General features: G+C 33.1%; 1 protein-coding gene and 1 non-coding gene across 4 annotated transcripts in view; both read left to right on the forward strand.

The window, feature by feature from the left end:
- The window catches only part of LOC118206041 (nucleolar complex protein 4 homolog), a 106,279-nt gene extending 89,676 nt beyond the window's left edge, over positions 1-16,603 (forward strand). For all 3 annotated transcript variants that reach the window (XM_035378321.2, XM_085813141.1, XM_085813140.1), the window contains 3 exons: positions 2,947-3,029; positions 5,151-5,264; positions 16,478-16,603. In XM_035378321.2, coding sequence (XP_035234212.2) covers positions 2,947-3,029; positions 5,151-5,264; positions 16,478-16,585 — 305 coding nt within the window. In that variant the 3' untranslated portion in view covers positions 16,586-16,603. The remainder of the gene's footprint in view (positions 1-2,946; positions 3,030-5,150; positions 5,265-16,477) is intronic.
- On the forward strand, positions 13,389-13,495 carry LOC118206062 (U6 spliceosomal RNA). The gene has a single exon (XR_004761120.1). It is a non-coding gene; the product is annotated as a U6 spliceosomal RNA (small nuclear RNA).
- Positions 16,604-19,897: the final 3,294 nt, after the last annotated feature.

Genomic DNA, 19,897 nt, shown 5'->3' on the forward strand with positions numbered 1-19,897 from the left:
CTAACATCCTTCCAGCTCAAGCTGTTGGAGCGATTGATTTTCTGGCAACTCCAGTCAGATAATAATCTGAACCATACTTTTGGCTTAGACCAACACTGTTTTAGGCCTGGCTTCTCCACTGAGTCGGCCCTACACCAACTGGTGGGAAGAATAGAAAATACAATTATAGACGGACACTTTGCCATTGGGATTCTACTGGATATTGTAGGAGCCTTTGATAACATCAGTTTCAAGAAAATGGATAAAGCCCTTATTGGAAATCATATTCACCCTATGATAACTAGATGAGTCATCTTTATGATTAAAAACTGGAGTATCTGCATTAGTCTCACTGACTGTGAAGTAAAGAGAGATATTACTAAAGGGTGTCCACAGGGTGGTATTCTTACTCCGTTCCTGTGGAACCTGGTATTCGACTCACTCTTAGTACTTCTATGGGAGGAACCTGGCATGTCACTGGCTTATACAGTTGACCTTATTGTGTTACTACAGGGTTTCGATATTGGAACCCTACACAGTCAAGCTCAGCAAATCTTGAACAAAATATCACACCGGGATGAAACAAATGGCATATCTTTCTCTGCTGAAAAATCAGAGGTCATAGTTTTCATGTGGTAAAGGAAATAGAAACTGGCAGATTTGTATCTGGGTAACCAGATTATCAGACGTAAGGAATGTGTTAAATACCTAGGATGTTACCTGGACAGTAAACTCACATGGATCACCCATATAAAAGAAAAGGCACAAACAGCCACAAATGTACTAGTACTTTGCAGGCGAATCGTTGGTAAACAATGGGGCCTTAACCCCAAATCTACTCTATGAATTTATACTGCCATAGCCCGGCCAATGCTTTCTTACGGATGCGTGGTCTGGATCAGTATTATTAACAAAAGCACATATTTAAACATTTTACAGAAGCTTCAAAGATTTGCTTGCGTATGCATTAGTGGAGCTTTAAACAGTACCCCTACTGCTGCATTAGAATTTTTATTGCAAATTTCACCTTTGAAATTATTCTTGAGCTGAGAAGCAATTAAAGCCATGTATAGGTTGAATAAAAATGGCACATGGTGCCAAAGGACAGGTTTCGGTAATAAAAGCCACATTGATATATGCCTGGACTTGGACAATGAGATCCCTATAATCTATATTCCCAAAGATGCAATTACTAAAACAATAGTTCCAGATAAACTATTCTCAACTTATATACCAAAAAGGAATGAGATAGAATCTCTAATTGACCTAATTCCAACAGGATCAATTGAATGTTACACAGATGGATCAAAGTGCAACATCACCGGAGCTGGAGCTATTACAAGAACCAAGGGATCTGGAGAAGATTTCATTCGATTTCATCTATACCTTCCTTGGTAAACTAACAACTGTTTTCCAAGCCGAGGTTCTGGCGATCAATGTGGTCGCCAGGGAGCTCTTAGCTAAAAATGCAGTTGATAAAAATATATATATTCTCTCTGACAGCCAATCAGCCATCCTTGCCCTGGCTAAGCGTGTCAAGTTACAAAATCATGTTTTGAACTGTACTCAAGATCTCAATTCTCTGGTTCAAGCTCATAACACCATTAGTTTCGTCTGGGTCCCAGGTCATTGTGATTTTGCTGGAAATGAACTACCTGATAAAGTAGCTAAAGATGCTTCACAACTACCCATGTCTGTCCCAGAGCCATTTTACCTAGTTTCATATCAAACTGTTAAAAAAGAAGTAAGAAGCTGGATAAAGAACAAACATGATGATATATGATCTAAACTACCAGACTGTGCTCATTCTAAATTGGTGCTCAGTACACTTGACTTGTCAGGTAAACTCATACACCTCAGTATTACCAGGTAATTCAAATTGTTACCGGACATGCTTATCTGGCCAAGCATCTCCACAAGTGGAGAAGAAGAGGATACACCTTTTCACTTTGTGAAACAATGTCCAGTGTTTTCTGACGCTAGAAACAAATTCCTTGGGTTTCCCTATATTAGCTTTGATCAAGCCCTTCTATACAAAGGGCTCTCTGGTATAATAGGGTTTCTGATGTATACTAAACACCTACAGGTAAGGTGAATTTGAAACCACAAGAAACAAGCATTGAGACGCCCTGCGCGTGGTTTTTTTTTTTTTTTTTTTTTTTTTTTTGTGTGTGTGTGTGTGTGTGTGAAAAAAACTATGCAGGGATTTCCCTCTCATAGCTATGTTTTGGAATATAATTTGGAAATAGATATCAAATCTTTATACACTACCTGGCCAGTTGGCTTAAGAAAGTTCCTCTGCCCTCCTTATTTAATTATTTTATTTATATATACATATATATATATATATATATATCACCATAGCACCCTTGCTTGGTCAAGAGTTTGCATTTGGTAGTTTTGGGAGGGATTGAATCGGCTCTTCATCCAATTGGGAAGTTTTAATGATTTAACTGACACCCTGAATTTAGAGATGGGATCTTTTGCTGATACTATATATTTGGTGTCAGTTTGAGATCTTATATATTTATTTATTATTTACCTTTCATGTAGTTACCATTTAAAAACTTTGACTTAAATGATCAAATGGCGGAAGAGCAATAGGCAACATTGCTTAAACTCTTTTCCTTCTTTTCATAAGAAGGAAGTGCCACTAATGTGATGTTATGTTCCATGATGTGGGGAAGGGTAGAAAGGAGGAATAGAAATGACATTCAGACATCTCAGCTTCGATATGCGAAAAGTGTGCGTTAAAAACTGAATCTGTCTTAAATTTTGTGCATACGCTTGTGCTGGAAGGTTAAAAGTACTCATTTTCCACTTGCAGAAGTGAATACGAACCTTGATATAGTTTTAGCTTTTGCACAAGTTGTGCGGCAAAAAGTTCATGAATCTTTACTATTTGTTCTGAATGTTACTTATGTTTGAAGTATTTATTTCTGATATGCGTGTGTTTGTTTCTTTTAGAACTTGAGAAAGACCCATACGACTTTCTTGCTGCAGATCCTGCTGAAAGTAGAGCTATTGAAAGTTCATTATGGGAAATAAAGGTATAAATAAATCATGCAAATAAATTTTTATTATGTATTTTACTTAATTAATTTGTAATCAGTACTTCATTTCTCTCCCTGGTTTTATTTTTAAGGAGTATGTTTCTGTAATTTTTTTGGATGAATATCCTTGATTAATTCTTATGTTTTATTTAGTCTTATTTATTTAGCTGTTAACCGTGTGATAAATTATTTTTATTAATAGGATAAAACATAATTCTGTTATTTTGAGAGGAACTTCAATAAATTTTTAATACAGTAGAGATCTGCAAACTTGACCTAATGTGGACCGAGAGCATGGCAAGTTACCAAAATATTGAGTTTTACAGAAAAAGGGATGGATTATTTACAACTTAACACCTAAATCAGTTTTTAAGATATCTAATTTTATTTGCATATCATGTTTATTCAAAATGTTGATAATTTTGCAGATTGCCAGGGCTGTAATCTTTGCCCATGGCACTATTTGAGTAGGCTTCATCATTGACACAGCTACAACATCATGTTAATTCATTCCTTTTCTTCTCATTCAACATTTTTACTTGCAACAACAAAATGTTCGCAAGTCTGAATATAAGCTGGGAAATTCTTCATAGAATTAACTAAAAATGTTAACTTACAGTAAAATACAGCTATAAATCTGCAAACAAGCTAGTTAACAGCTAGTAAGAGAAAGGAAAATGAGTTTTCATTAACAGTGGCTATCTGACTTTCTCCTGCCACAATTTTACTGAGGGAAAAAGAATGGGCTAGATTGGAATTTCCTCAAAAAGAACAATATATGTCACCAAATTCATTATACAGTGTCCAATAAATTTCATAAAAGGTGTTGTTGTTTGAATATAGTAAAGCACATTAGGACTGTCTGTTCCAGAAGATAAATGCCTTTATAGACAACTTTATAAGAAAAACTGTCTCGTACTCGTGTTATACATAGAGAAAACCAATTATGCAGCAGCCCATTTGCTGGTGGTCAAGCCTGAGTCGAAGTCTCAGTGTTCAGTTGTCTTAACCACTTTGTCAGCAGTGCGGACTTATCAAAAAGGGAAACAAACAAAAATTTCAAATTCAGAATAATCTGACAAGTCTCTGAACTGAAAAAAAGAACACATGGATATTCGTGTGCCTAAATTTGTACTGTAATTCAGATGTACTTATACTGTTTGCAACATTATTTCAAAGATACTTTCTACTTGACCAGTAGAAATCGTTAGCAATAAAAATAAAGTGATTGTCAAGTTGCATGGCATGATGAATAATTGGGAGTTTATGGGATTCTGCTGTATGTATAGATGACTCAATTATGAAAATTTAAGAAAGATATAAAATTTGTTTTCTTGATACTAAGTTTGGCCAAAATATAACATTGGGATTAATTTCATGAGTCAATTATAGTGAAGGACATTCTTTTTATTTAAAAAAATCTTTTATTGGAAAGTGCTTGCTGTTTCGTATTATTTGTTGCCGAAGATATATCCCCTATCTGCTGCTTCAATATGCAGTTTTCATAATATGTAGTTTACAGCTTGTGGGAAGTCTTTTCAAATTTCAAAATGTGTGCCAAGTTACAAAAAGCTTATAGCCAAATGTGAAATAAATGCTGCCAAAAGAGGCAATGAGGGGGAAGGGGGTTTGTGGTGTATCTTCTGATTTACTTCAAAATGCATTAAAATATAGAGAGCAAGTCATTTATGCATTTGAACTGCAATTTCTTATGAGTGGAAATTTAATAAAATAGGGGGCTAACGACTTAAAAACGGTGCTTCAGTTTATTATTTGTTTTTAATTATTGTTTCTTTTTATTATTTTAAAAATTAATTAATGATGTGGGAACTCCTCACAAATCTAGCATGTATGACTTTATAAATCCATCTTTATCCATCATTTGATTCAAGAATAAGTAAAATATAAAAAAAACTTCATACTGTAAAATGTAGCAGATGTATAAAATATTTGTTAATGAAACAACAGTGATTTTTGCAAGATTTCTTCTTCCATGATTTAGAGCCATACTGTCCAGTTTCATAATCATCAAGAATTTTCTTAGTATTAGTAAGTATTATTACATATTCCATTTATATTATGTGTCTCTTTAGTAAACTCTGATTTATTTATTTTTAGATCTTGCAATCTCATGTGATTCCAGTTATTGCCCGCAAAGCGAAGATAATAAATAGTGATCTTCCTAAATTAGAATTTGACCTCTCTAAACTTTTGGCAGTTTCAATGAACAATGTAAGTTTGGTTATTTATACAATCTCTTTCCTTGAATGATACAATAATCTGATAATTGTTAGGAAGAAGCTATTTTATTGTGCTCATATTCAAAAATAAGAAATCAGTGTCCCTCACCTTTTAACAATCACAAATTTCATTTTCTGTCAACATTATTTAATTAAAGAGTCTAACTTTTGCTAATTAACTGAAGTGACAAGAGCCTTTAGAATGCTAAAACTTTAAATTAATTGAGTGTGAAAGAGAAACAAAACTACTAAGAAAAAGTTTTCTTTCATGAAACTTAAGTGGAGTGGATTTTAGAGTAATTGACATCACTTAAGCAAAGAACTTTGATCAATGAACTGTCATAAATAGTTAAAATTTCATTTCTAAGGTTATATTGTTCTATCTTATTGGCTGTATTTTACTTTAATTCAATGTTCTGGAACAAAACAAAATTTTACGTAAACTAGGGAAACCTAACCCATAGCTCATGAGCCACAGTGGCTTTTGCGACCTTTTGATTTGGTTGACATTGCCTGTCTGGTCTTGTGAAGTGCCAGAAGAAAAAGGAAATGTCGAATTCCAGTTACCACACATCCAAAGGCATGGAACTCAAAGGCAATGTTATCCTTATTTTACATTATGTAACAATGTTGCTCACAATATTCCTTGCATCATCATTGACGTTGAGGTAGGTCGCTTCAGATTGAACTGAATATTGCATTTTGATATAAAACAATTTTTGCTTCTTTCATGTATGTTAATCATCAATTTTTTAGATATTATTGATTTTATAATTACCCTAATCATGTGATGATTTGAGGCAGGAAAAAAATCCTATTTACAATTATGATTTTAACAATGAACAGGAAGAAAAGTATTTTTTCATTAATATTAAGAACAGATGTATTTGTTTGATTTGTGCTTCAACAATTTCTATTGGGGGGGAGAACCATAGAACATTTAACAACAGCTCATAAAAATTCTGACATTCAGTATTCTTCTAACAGCAGTCTAAGAGAATATAAAGTGAAAGAACTGAAAAGCCCATTCATTGCCAAACAATCAGTGTTTACCAAATCCACAATTAAAATGAAGGTTGGTGAGGTTGAAATTCACCAAAACCAAGATGATTTACAAAAGTGAGTTTTCTTAAGTTAAAAGTGCGGTGAATCAACAGATATCTGCAATGTTATTCAAATAAATATTTTTATAAAAATGGTGTTTAATAATTGCTCGGTGAAGAAAGATATAGTGCTACTCGCATATTGTCGCAACCACCTTTGTAGAAGTAACCAGATTTTCCCAAAATGTGTGGAACTCTGGGAACTATGCAAGTAAACATTCCTCAGGCAACCATGCTCATAACAATCATTCATCCAAGCAAGAGAAGAATTTTGTGAAAAATGTGTTTTATTTTTTTAATGTCTGATATAATATTCATTTAATAATTAAAATTTTTATTTTTAAAATTTTGTTCTTTTGACGTGTTGATAATCTTCTCCGATTTACGATTATAAATTTAAAAAAAAAAAAAAAAAAGTTACGAAAAGGGCCAATTTGCACCTGGGTAAGTAATCTTTCCCTTTTCATCTGTAAAAGACCACCAAAGTGCAGCACTCGCAGAGTAGACATATAATAAAATCGCATTAATCTTTATTTTCAAAAGCTCATGTCCATAGCAACAGTTCGTGTACCTGCTATGGTTGATTTCATCACATTATGTAAGAATGATACTAACTTTCAAAGCCTTTTGACTACCATTTCATCATACATCAGCTAGCATTATATACAGATATTTTGAGTTATGAAAATGGAAGGAAGAAATTGTATTCATGCCAGACCATATCAGAGTAGATTGTTCCTGCCTGATGAGCTTTATGATGAGTATGGAACTTTACATTTTAAAATTATGTTAGTAAAGGAAAATTCCTGCAATGATTTTCAGAGCTTCTTCTAGAGATAGAACATTGTTTAGAATCCAGAAATGAAATTTATGAAGAACTTAACGATCATAGCTGGTTTGTCTGATTTTGCCCATCTTACAGACATAACAACTGAAATGAATAAACTAAAACTTATGGTAAAGAAAATACTGTTATTGAGTTAACTGGAAGTATAAATGCATTTAAATCCAAATTAATTTGAATTTTTATATCTTAAAATAAAGGAATGTAACTTTTGCCACTTAACAAATTTAGAGGGAAAATTGAAACAATTAATATTTTGAAAATCTGATACAGCTTAAAAATAATTTCAAATTAGAATTTCTGATCTTTGTAAAATTCAGCGCATTGCTTCATTCATTTGAAATCCATTTGTTGATACTAGTATTTAAGAAATGTTGCAAAAGATTCCAAGTATGTTAAAAAAAATACTACTACTACTACTAAAAATTCTTCCTACTTACTGATCTAGAAAGGAAGAAACAATTGATTTTCAGTCTGGTCTACAATTAAAAATAAGAATATCACAAACAGACTTTTTGGATACTCGTAGGTGAGAAAAATATCCACTTTGAAAAGAAACCTTTCAAAGATTAAACTTCTGCTTTGAATCAACATACCTCTGCAAAAGTGTTTTTTCAACAATGAGCTTGTTAAAATCAGATTCAAGATAATAAACTGAACATCTTAATGACTCTATTAATTAAGGCATGACATCCATCATAGGTAGCAGAGGTATAGTTAACTCTTAGAAGGCATATAATGTCAGGTTTAACACTAAAATATTCTTTTTCTGTACTTAATTTGCATCTTACTGAATGTTTAATAAATCGTTAATAAGAGTGCATAATTATTTTATTTAACATATAACCTGTGCATTATGTAATTGTGGCTCACCAAAATTTTTTTAATTCTGAATTTTCTCGTAAACTTAAGGGTGGGCACCACTGGCATAAACTATTTATTTGAAATAATTATGTAATCCATTTGTCTAGAAATAAGTATCCAATTTTCAGTTTTTATTTATCCATTATAAGCATCCATTTACTAAAGGAATAATTTGATTTACAAAATTATAAAATATGTTTATCTGTTTAATAATTATGTTCTAGGTACTTAAATATTATCCCATCAGCTGTGAAAGTTGGCTATCATCAAACCAAAAAAAACTGGCTATGATCCTGCCAAAGTTGCACCAACCGTTCCTGTGGAATTATAAAGGAACTGATCTTTCTTTATTTAATAATCAATATTCAACCTATTTCGTTGAAAGGCTTTTGTCAGTTTCTATTATAAAGTGCAATGAGTACAAACTTCTCACCAGTAATTGTTCCTGTCTGTTACTGTTTTGTAAGCCATATTCAGCTGGCCATAACATACATACCAGTAATACACATTTTTGATAGTATGATCCCATAACTGAAAATAATCAATAGCTTTCTACTGTGTAGATGGTAGATCCTTTCCCCTCCCAAAAAAAAAATGCAAGAAAAAATACAACTATGACAGTAATTTATATCCTTGTTTGTAAAAACAAGGATATAAATAAAGGTAGCTTATCGAGAATTTGTCAGGGTTATTTGAAACAAAAGCTTAAATGTTATGAGTATGTTGTTAAATCACACATATCTATTATTGGCATTAAATCATGTTGCTTGGCAACAGTTTCACAGTCAACTGGATAATATGTTAAGTGCCATACTGTATTTACTGTATCTTGTATCACTGGCTCAAGATCCATATCACTGCTAATAACCATGATTAAACTTTTCATTGTCGGTAAGCTGCGATTATAAAAAGTGCAGAGCTTGTCATTTGTTCGAGATAAATAACTTAGATTGAGATGGGGAAAAAAAAGTGTTTGAAGTTTTCTCAGTTTCCCCCCCCTCCAACTTTTTGCAAATAAAATATACATTTTACATTCTTTGTCGTTGAATGGCAAAACTTAATTTTCTTGGATTTTTTTTTTTTATTGCCAATCATATCCGAGTTTCTGGACAGGTAAAGTATTTATTATATAGTAATTTCTGATTAGCTGCACCCTTACCAATAAGTTGTACATTCATTGCTGACTTTGGGAAGGAAGCATTTAGAAACTCTTTTGGCAAATAATTTCTCACCAAAGATAAAAAAGCATTTTCAAAATGGCAGTGCGTTATGAATTCTATAAGAGAGCATTCATATAAAATTTAAAATGCAAGAACCATGAGTAATAAAACACTTACCTTTTTCAAGAAATCCTTATGTAATTTTTTGTGCTATTTTCTCTATATGTACACTGCGCAAAAAAAAAAAAAAAAAAGGGAGGGACAGTTCGATATCTCCTGTTCTACTGGGCCTATTCGCGAAATTCAAATTGTGTTTTTCATGTCTCGAAAGTGCGACTTAGGATATATATTAGAGTTGTAGATAGCACTCTTCTAATATAGGTATTTTGACACAAAATTTGCTTTTTTCTGAAATGGCATGCCAATTTTTTCCCATATTTCGATTCTATGATTTAAATTATGCCTAAATATTAAATTTTGTAAAATTTGGTGTGAAATTTATGGAGAAATTTAAAAATTTATCTTGGCAGAGGTTTTTCAGTTGGTGCCAGGAATAATTTTCTTGGTGAACTTCTTAATTTATTGCAATCTGTTTTCTATTGCTGTTTTTCATTGCAGACAAGCAGAAAAAATTCATCGTTCATACTTTCAGTTAATATTAACAAAGTGCAAAACCAAATTTGGCATTATTATCACTCAAAGAAAAGCTGTCAAATTTCAAAATGCTTCAATATTGTAAATTCATGCATATTGTAGAAAATTTCGAACAAGACTCTTAATTTTTTGCAGGTGTGCCTAGAAATGCATCTACTTTAAGATGATGTTAAAAAATTTATAGATTATAGTTTAATACCTATATAACAAGGTGTGGCTATTGATTTCCATGACTTCTCTAATAACACCAGAAGAGATGATGTGAAAAACGTAACCTTTTATGTTTCGAAGTAATCCCCATCTGTCGTAATACACTTCTGTGCTTGTCTGTATAAGTTGTGGAAACAACTTTTAAAGTCCTCTTTTGGAAGGCTGTTCAATGTCAATGTCACATTGCATGACAATGCCCGCCCCCACATCGCGTTGCCACTGAAGAGGTTTTGGGCCAAACATGAGGTTGTGGAGCTGCATCATCCACCATACTTTCCTGACTTTGCCCTCGCAGACTTCTTTCCCAAACTCGAAACTGTGATCAAAGGAACACGCTTTGTGGATGTTGAAGGCATCAAGAAGAACGTGACATCGACATTGAAGAGCCTTTCGAAAGAGGACTTTAAAAGTTGTTTCCACAACTTATACAGCTGAGCACAGAAGTGTATTATGGCAGGTGGGGATTACTTCAAAACATATTAAAAGATTACGTTTCTCACATCATTTGTTCTGATGTTATTATAGCAGTCCTGGAAGTTAATAGCTACACCTTTTATAATTCAAAAATGTTTTCAAAATATTTTTAAATAAATCATAAAAAATGTGCAAATATATTTGGATTAAGCCTAAATTTCAAATTTTGGAAGAATGGTGTTGGTGTATTTAATTATGGCAAAGCACACGAGGGCTATCTGCCTAAAGGGAGGGATGCCTTTCGTGGAGGACTTTCTAAGGGAAACTGGCTCGTATACACGTTACACATGGGGAAAACCACGAAAACGCCCATGCAGCCAGCCCGTTCGCGGGATTCGAACCTCAGACCGAACTACCAGTGTTCAGCGCCTTTACCGCTCGGCCGCTGGTGGGCCTTTTGGAAGAATGAATTAAGTAAGTTTAATTTTAAAAATATGTTAATATATATCGAATTCAATTAATAGTGAGGAGCTAAAATTTTGAGAGGTAATTTTTTAAATACTACTCGTGTAATTTTTACAAAACTTTTGGCATAATTTGAGTCATAGAATCGAAATATGGAAAAAAATTGGTAGGTCCTTTCAGAAAAAGTCCGATTTTATGTCAAATTACGTATATTAGAACAATGCTATATATAAATCTAATATATATCTTAAGTCACGCTTTCGAGACATGAAAAACGCAAATTGAATTATGTCAATAGGCCCAGTAAAACAGGAGATCTGTCCCCCCCCCTTTTTGTGCAGTGTACATAGTGCTTTCTTTAACATTAGAACAGCGGTATGGGTCATTTTGACCCCTGAACACTTTTGACCGTTGATTACTTTTGTTTTATTGGAAGAAATTGTTTGAAATTTTTTTACTTTTCCTAAATAGATACAAATATTTGTAAAAAAAAATATTTAAGCATTCTAGGTTTTTTAGTTTTGTAACATTGGCATTATTCCTAGAACGGCGGACGGGGGGTCATTTTGACCCCTTTACTTTTATCCCTCTTTCTGCTCCAGGCATTGTCAAATTACCTATGAAAAACATTCACTTATAAGGATTTTTCAATTGCATTCATGCTATCTCCCAGAGGGATAAAAACCTGGGTGGTCTCACTATTTTGTAATGTCTACATAAATTATTGTACCTTTGTTTTCATTCATCTATTCGTTTGAAGAGAATACTGCACAGAAGGTAGATGCAAGGTTTTTCATGCTTACATTTCTTTTCAGAAATAGTTTATTTTACAGATGTATTTTCCTGTTTGTTAATTCAGCTTACTTACTGCAGGTGATAACAGCTAGGACAGATGTTTTCTTAGTAATTCCAAATCAGTATTTCAGTACTTGTGAATTTTGCCCTCAAGTTCATTATCACCTTTCCTTTACGTTGTGAGAATCATATGCTAAAATATATTCCCTATCGTTTTCTGATAGTCCGATGTTTTTCTACTTTTTCAACTTTTACAAAATATGTCTAATAAGCGGAAAAGAGGTCTTTGAATTCCAGACACAAACTATTAGTGAATTTGAGGGCAGCAAAGTAAAAAAAGAAGAACTCAGCAGAAATAAACGGGCAAAAACGGATCAGGGTATTTGCAAAACTGTTTTTACAGCTTCTGATAACACTATATGGAATGAAATAAAGTCCAAAAATTCAGTCTGCAGCCATGTTCTTGCTCATAATGTTTTTAAAGAAACAGCAGGGCCAACATCTTTTGCAAAGAGTCGTGTTTCTGAGGACAAGGTGTCTAGTGCTTTCAAGCTTTTTATTGATGATGATATCTTGCTGCATATAGAGAACATATACGTACAGAATCCGAAGCTCATCGGCAAATTGGAAATAAAGACTGGAAGTTATCTCTGGCTGAGTTAGATCCTTTTGTTGCTATGTTGTATGTTCGAGGAGCAAACGGCTTATATTTACATTCCTTGTGGTCTGAAGCATGGGGAATACCATTTTGCAAAGAAATTATATCAAGAGATAGTTTCAAAGAAATAAAACAATTTTTAAGGTTCAATGAAAAGACAACAAAATCTACTCGATTACAGGCTAATAAATTTGCTCTTGCATCAGACATGTGGAAAAAATTTATTGAAACCTGCAAAACAAGCTACTGGCCAGGACAAAATATTACAGTTGATGAACAATTATTCCCATCTAAAGCTAGACGTAGATTTACGCAAGATATGCCTAATAAACCTGACAAATGTGGAATAAAATTTCGGTTATCTGTAGACATTGATACTTAATACCTCTTGAATGGATTTCCTTATCTAGGAAAAGATGAAACAACAAATCCTCAATTAAGTTTGTCTGAAAATAATTAATTGTCAAAAAATTACCGGAGCCACATGTAAACAAAGAGAGGAATATTACCATGGATAACTTTTTTACTAGCATTAAATTAGCAGAAATGCTAAAATCAAAAAATACAACTATGGTCAGCGCAATGATAAAGAACAGAAACAAAATTCCTATATCTTTGAAAAATATGCGTAGTAATCTTTATTCGTCGACAATAATGGAACATGATAATATCGCACATACCATCTATCAAGGCAAAAGAAACAAATGTGTTTTTCTGCTGAGCTCATTACAATGTACTGTAAAAACTGAAGACAGTTTCAAGCAGTTGGCTGATTCAATAGCATTTTACAATGCAATGATGATCGTGATTAGATGTGCCGAAAATATTCAGTTAAATCGGCTTCTAGACGATGGCCTGTACATATCTTTTTCAATATTTTGGATCCTGCAGCTTTGAATGCCTGGATAATTTATAAAAGTGTAACAGGAGAGATTTTCTACTGAAATTTGTACTTGTTTCGGCAGTACATGTACTAAAATTGGAACAATACAGATAAGATTAGCATGGCCCCTGCGCAAGGATGACACGCAAAATCGTGAAGCGTTCCACATTTTTTATCACGAACTGTCTGTTAACCAAAGATTTTCATATAAACATGCCTTCTACAAATATTGAAGCGTTTAAAAAATTTAGTTAAACAAAAATATATAGTACAAAAAATCACGAAAACAATGCAAATACTAGGAAGAACAGGAACAGACCTATGTCAAGTTATATAATTTATTTAAATGCTAAAAATTAAATATCATTTAAAGGATTCTACTTTCAAAATTACCTCTAAATATACATATGGAACATATGTAATAAATTGTGATATTAAGATATGTCAAATAAAAATAATAATAATAATAAATAAATTTATTTATTCAGGGAAATACCATACATTCATAATGGCATTGAATTTTAAAATATGCATTAACTATGCAGAAGAAGAAATTTATAAAGAAGCAATACGATTTAAGGGTAAAAGTAAATCTAAAGAGCAGATCTTTCAACTGTTCCCTTAAAGAATATGGAGGCTACCTATGAAACTGAAGCATTTAATTCTTACAGCAAGATTCTACAAAGAAGAAAGAGAAATTTATTGAACTTTTATAAAAAGAAGTTAAAAGGTAAAAGGACAAGTAATTTATGAAGAAGGAATGTTTTTCTTAAGAAACAAGAACTAACAAGAATGTTTTTCTTAACTGTCCAATAAAGGAAGAAGGGGAAAGCTCTACATGATTCAGCCATAGAAAGAATAAGAAAAGGAACTAATGTCACATTACAATTAGAATAAATGTACCTTTGAATTTGCTAACCTGTAAAATCTACTGTGTATTTACTAGTTAAGACATTTTTCATTAAATAAGAATGTTTCACTAAAAGAAGAAGAGGAAAATTTTACAGGAAGATGTTTATTAAAAAAATAGAGATTAAGATATCAAGTTATTTATGAAGAAACCACGAGGACAAGAAGAAGTTGAAATTAATGAAAAGGAAAGTGAGAATTTAAGAAGAAATAATTCATAATGATGGATTTCATATTTGTCCTATATATGAAGAATGAAGGGAACATAATGGAATTTACAGGAAGAGAAGAAGAAGCTGCTGAGTAGAAGAAGTTTGTGGATTTGAGATATAGATGAATTTACTCCATAGTATAAGGATAACTATAAATTTAGGAAATAGGGAGGGGTTTTCAAGATGATATAGCTAATGAAGGGCTACTTAATCGTTTATGGAAAGGCAGAAGAAGTAAGCTTCAAAGGAAAAAAATTTGAAAATAAAGGTTTCAAAGGAAAGGCGGAAGAAGATGGCTTCAAAGGAAAAAAATTTAAACGGAAAAGGTATAAAATTACAAATAAAGGTTTTTAAAAAGAAAAAGGAAATTTTTCTGTAGAAGATGGAAAGAATATGTTAAGAAGTATTTCATAAAGATGGATTTCTTATTCGCTATATTAAGTAAAAAGATAAAGGACATATAGGAAGAAAATACATGTAAAGTGGAGGAAAGAAATTAAGATAGAAGAAAGGAAGATTTAACGAAGATTAAAGGAAAGAGAAGAATGAAGAAAAAAGAAAGAGAAGAACTTCTTGAAGAAGAACGAGGGAATAAATATCAAACGTGTTTTACTAAGAACAAATTTCGACATTTTATAAAAAATTACTTACAGATACACTTCATGAAGGACTCTAAAGTACCACTTTAAGATTTTTATTTTTATTTATTTTTTTTTTTTATATGGCACACTATATGGCAATGTAAAACCTTTTATTTATTAGTAAATACTAGATAAGAGTGGACGTGGGCAGAACCGATTAACCGTAATGGTAGAGGGATGGTGCCCACGTCCTCCATTACTACTACTGAAATTAGGAGAGGAAAGAGTGGTACATATGGCTTCAAAACTCCCAAAGATCCTTCCTGAGTCTTCCCAAAAAAAAAAAAAAAAAAAAAAAAAAAACATGAAAAGAAAATGGATATAAAGAGAAAAAGTGTCAAGTACAGAGATGCAATGGAAACAAATCTCAAGCATATTGTGCATCTTGTTCCAAAGTTGTTTGTGGAAAAATTGTCGCTGGAAAAATTGTTAAAAATTATTTTTGTATCAACTGCATTAATTCTTAATATGCATGTCTAATCTCTAATATTTTAAACATAGAATTGAAATGAAATGCTTTACATATTCCATTCAGCTAGCTACACATATAATGATATAACTGAAACATCAGAGAACATTTCTCATTTCTGGATTTAGAGAGTGAATCCTCCTCCAAGTAAGTACATAAAAAGATATTATTATATAAATTGTGTTTTATTTTAGTTAGCCTTAGTTTTAATTTGTGAAACCATTTATTTGAAATCAAATCTTATATCAAATTAATGAGTTATTTGAGTAATTGTAGTATGGTCCAATTGATCGCCATGTACTCGATACATTTACAGTATTTTAAAAAGTCAATAAATTATCATGTAATATTAAATATAAATTATGAAAGACATATAAAGTACATATTTGTGCCAATGTATGGCATTTAAAATTGTTTTACCGTTGTTATTTCAGTACTTTCATCGAAGAGTCAAAATGACCCCTTACTGCCGTTCCAGTAGATACGATTTTCTCGCCGTTCTAGTGTTAAAAAGAATATTTAGAGAATTGTGAATTGCATAAACTCACCATCTATACAACATCAGTACTGTGCACTGGACAAAACAGATGTGCTATGTGCATACCTAGGTTGTCGTATAAATAATTTCGGGCATCATACTGCTTTGCCTTATGAATTGTTTTCTGCAACTTTTTGGTGGTGGTGCAGGTAATCAGAAAGTACTGATTATGAATTTGTAGTAATCATATTTCTTTTCTGGAAAGAAAATTTGGTTATAAATATTTTTTCTTATAAGGGGAAGCTAGCTCACATTACATCTGGAGAAACCTGAACCTGAATCAAACTACCGATGTTCATATGTTTGTGTTATGGGTTATTTTATTGTATGTTTTGTTCGCTCATGTACTTTTACCAAATAATAATACATTATTAATCTTTCCTTAGCTGTATGAAAATGAAAGAAAGCGGAAGTTTACTGATGCTCCTTTAGCTATTTCAAAGGCCTGTAAAGATGAAGATTGGTGGATTTTGTCTAATAACTGTATTTTGTAATAAAGTAATGCAAAATTATTCCATTGAAGCTGTATAATAGTAATTAAGATGGTTTTATTGAAAGCCACACTTTGTGTTAATGTGTAAAATGAGTTATTTGGATTACAGTAAAGCATGCAAGTCTACCTGCCTAATACACTCATGTCCATAAATTAAGGATAACGCAAAATCAGGCAAAGGAAGAGTTAGAAGCAAAACAAATCTGACTTATTTGTAAAGCTTATTTATTCAAAATGTAAAGAGCAAAAAAAGATGCTGTATATTTTATATTATTAAAAAAATTAGCGATTTTTTCTCCCAGGATCAAATTACAAAAAACCAATATTACATGGTTGGTATGATTTTTAATACATTGTATGTCTCCCAGACAATGCAATACAGACCCTACAACGCCTAGGCATGCTGAGTATCAAATTATCGATCTGATCTTGGGGGATATTACACCACTCAAAAAGCAATGCTCTCCGAAGTTCCTGTAGACATGTAGGAGGAGGTTGACGGGCTGCAACTCTTCGGCCAAGCATGTCCCACACGTACTCTACTTGATTCAAGTCCAGTGAGAATGCTAGCCAGTCCATACGGGTGATATCTTCTGATTGAAGGCATTTGCTTACGATATTTGCACAGTGAGGCCGGGCAGTGCCATCCATAAACAAAAATTGTGCGCCCATGCCACCCCGAAAAAAACGTACATGTTGTTCCAGAATGACGTCCCCATAGATTTGACTTGTCATGGTTCCAATTTGAACATGCAGGTCAGTTCTGGAACCCAGAATAATTCCACCCCAAACGAGCACTCCTGCACCACCGTAACGGTATTATCCAATGATGTTTTCTTGGTGATAACGGGTACCTGGAGCTCTTCATATGAAAGTCCGGCAAGAATCAGACTGCAAGCTAAACCTGGATTCGTCGGAAAACATCACACAAACTCTCTGTTGCGGTGTCCACAATGCATGCTCTCTACTCTAGGCTAACCGCAGGCGACAGTGAGTTGCAGTAAGTGGAACGCATCTCACAGGTCTACGAGCTGCCTTAAGCGTTTGTACACGGTCTGCCTTGAAATTGTCGTACCAGTGGCTGAAGAGAGCTGACGAGACAGTTCTGAGGCTGTGCTACGCCTGTTTCTTTTGGCAGTAACTGCCAAATACCGGTCCTCATACAGCATTGTAATTCTGGGGCAACCTGTGCTGTAATGTCTACTCACATTATCATCATCTTGGGATCGTTGCCAAAGCCTGGAGATGACACTCTGGGCTATTTTAAATTCATCTCATACTTCCAGTTGGGTACGCCCACATTCCTGGCGGCCGATAATTCTACCACGTAAAAAATCATCCAAATGCGTCCTTTGTATCATAACTATTCGGTTATTGCATTGAAATGCTTATAAAGTGCCTGCGAACAATTTTACTTCTTTGCCTGTATTCCTTATATATCATTCTCTTACACTCTCGTCATTGTGATGTACCATCGGTGTCATCTGGTTACTTCCTGAAATTTGCATATGATTCTTGAAGATGTGTGTAGTGATTTTACAGGTGATATATTTATTTTAGAGTTCGATTTCCGCGTGACTCCGAATTATCCTTAATTTATGGCCATGAGTGTAGAAAAGGGGTATTCATGAATGACTTCTTAAGGGAAGCTAGCCCACATTACACTTGGAGAAAACATGCACCTGAATCAAACTACCAGTATTCAGAGATCTTACCATTTTTTGCATAGGCTCTGAATTGTAAATTGATTGAGAATTCAGTGGTAATCTTTTTCCTCCTAGTGAATTTGTGTTGATATTACTGACCTTAGAAAATCAGTCATTGTAAGGGTGGATTCATTTCTTAAAATGCTAGTTTTTATTGTTATTTTAAAAAGGGAATAAAATAATCTTGCAGGTATGTTTAAATTTCATTAAAAAATAATAAATGAAATCTCTTACAACCACAGTTAAAGTAAGCTATTTGCATCTTGTTTAACTTGTGTTTTAAAATTAATATTACTAATAAATCCAACAAGCTCTTCTTCAGTTTTCTCAACAATATTTACAATTCATTATCAAAAATTGTTTTTAAATAAGTAAATTTGTTGCTGTTAATTAACTTTCCCATTTAGTATAAAGTTCATGTACATGTTCTTACTTTGGATACTATGAAAGAACTTCAGGTCTCAAAATTATTTCTCTGTATCACATATTTTTCAATGACTTCCATTGAATGGGTTTGTTAACAAGTGGAATGTTACCCTCAGCAGATTACTGTATTGAAAACTGAACTGCTTCCAATTACTTCTGTATTCAGAGTTCCCATTACATATACAGGTTTAGAATGCTTTAAATCTTAACCACTTCATCTGCAGTGGTCACGCCCTTAAACAAACAATTTTTGAATTTTTTGGCCTTTTTCTTTACAAAATGTTTGAGTGAAAACCGACTGATTACTTATCTTTTTTCCTCTAAATAACATGAAATGACTGCAGGAATTTGAATTATTTTTAATTAATTTTCAATGAGACAAAATAACTTCCTTTTATTCGCATAAACAACTTTAAGTTTCAAAAGTTATTCGTCGCATATCATCATTTCTGTCACAGACAATAAAAATATAGCAATAATTAAACTGCATATACTATAAACAACCTGTGTATAGCTTTCAAACAGGAGTGTTTATTTTTACATAGATATAGATAAGAGGCTGGGAAATCACAGAGTTATTTTATTGCTGATTAATACATGCACCTGCCGAGTGAAAATGCCTTTCATTTCCAGACATTTTTCTCTGAGCTCAATACGCTTACTTCCTACAGGGTTGCCACGCTACCTGGAAAACCGGGAAATGTCAGGGAATTCGAAAATTGACCAAACAATTCAGAGAATTTAAGTATTTTTGTCAAAATCTGGAAAAGTCAGGGAAGTTCATACAAGGATCCCGCCAAAAAAAGCGATTTTTGCGCCGACGTCGAAAGAGATAACTATTTTGGCGAATTGTGTATCACGTGAGTGTCATTCGGGCAGCTGGCATAGAGCCAATTTTCGCAGCTCCAATTTTATTGGCTTTTAGAAAGGCAAAGCAATTTTCCCGCAACTTTTGGTTTCCAGTATTGTCGAGAATCGCATGTGCAGTGCATGAACTAAAGAATGTACCTGTTCCCGTATAAAACAAAATGGGTTTAATCCTATTATACGGTACCATGGAGGTTAGAATCAAAGCATATGTATTGTAAAGAAGGAAAAAACCTCTCCGCAACAGACGTGGCTCCGTTCCATCATAGAGGGGAAACAGCTGTGTATGCGTGATATATCTGTCGCCAAAGCTC

Source organism: Stegodyphus dumicola, chromosome 3, assembly GCF_044657685.1.
Source record: "Stegodyphus dumicola isolate Sdum_Otavi_A_Nest chromosome 3, ASM4465768v1".
Lineage (NCBI taxonomy): Eukaryota > Metazoa > Arthropoda > Arachnida > Araneae > Eresidae > Stegodyphus > Stegodyphus dumicola.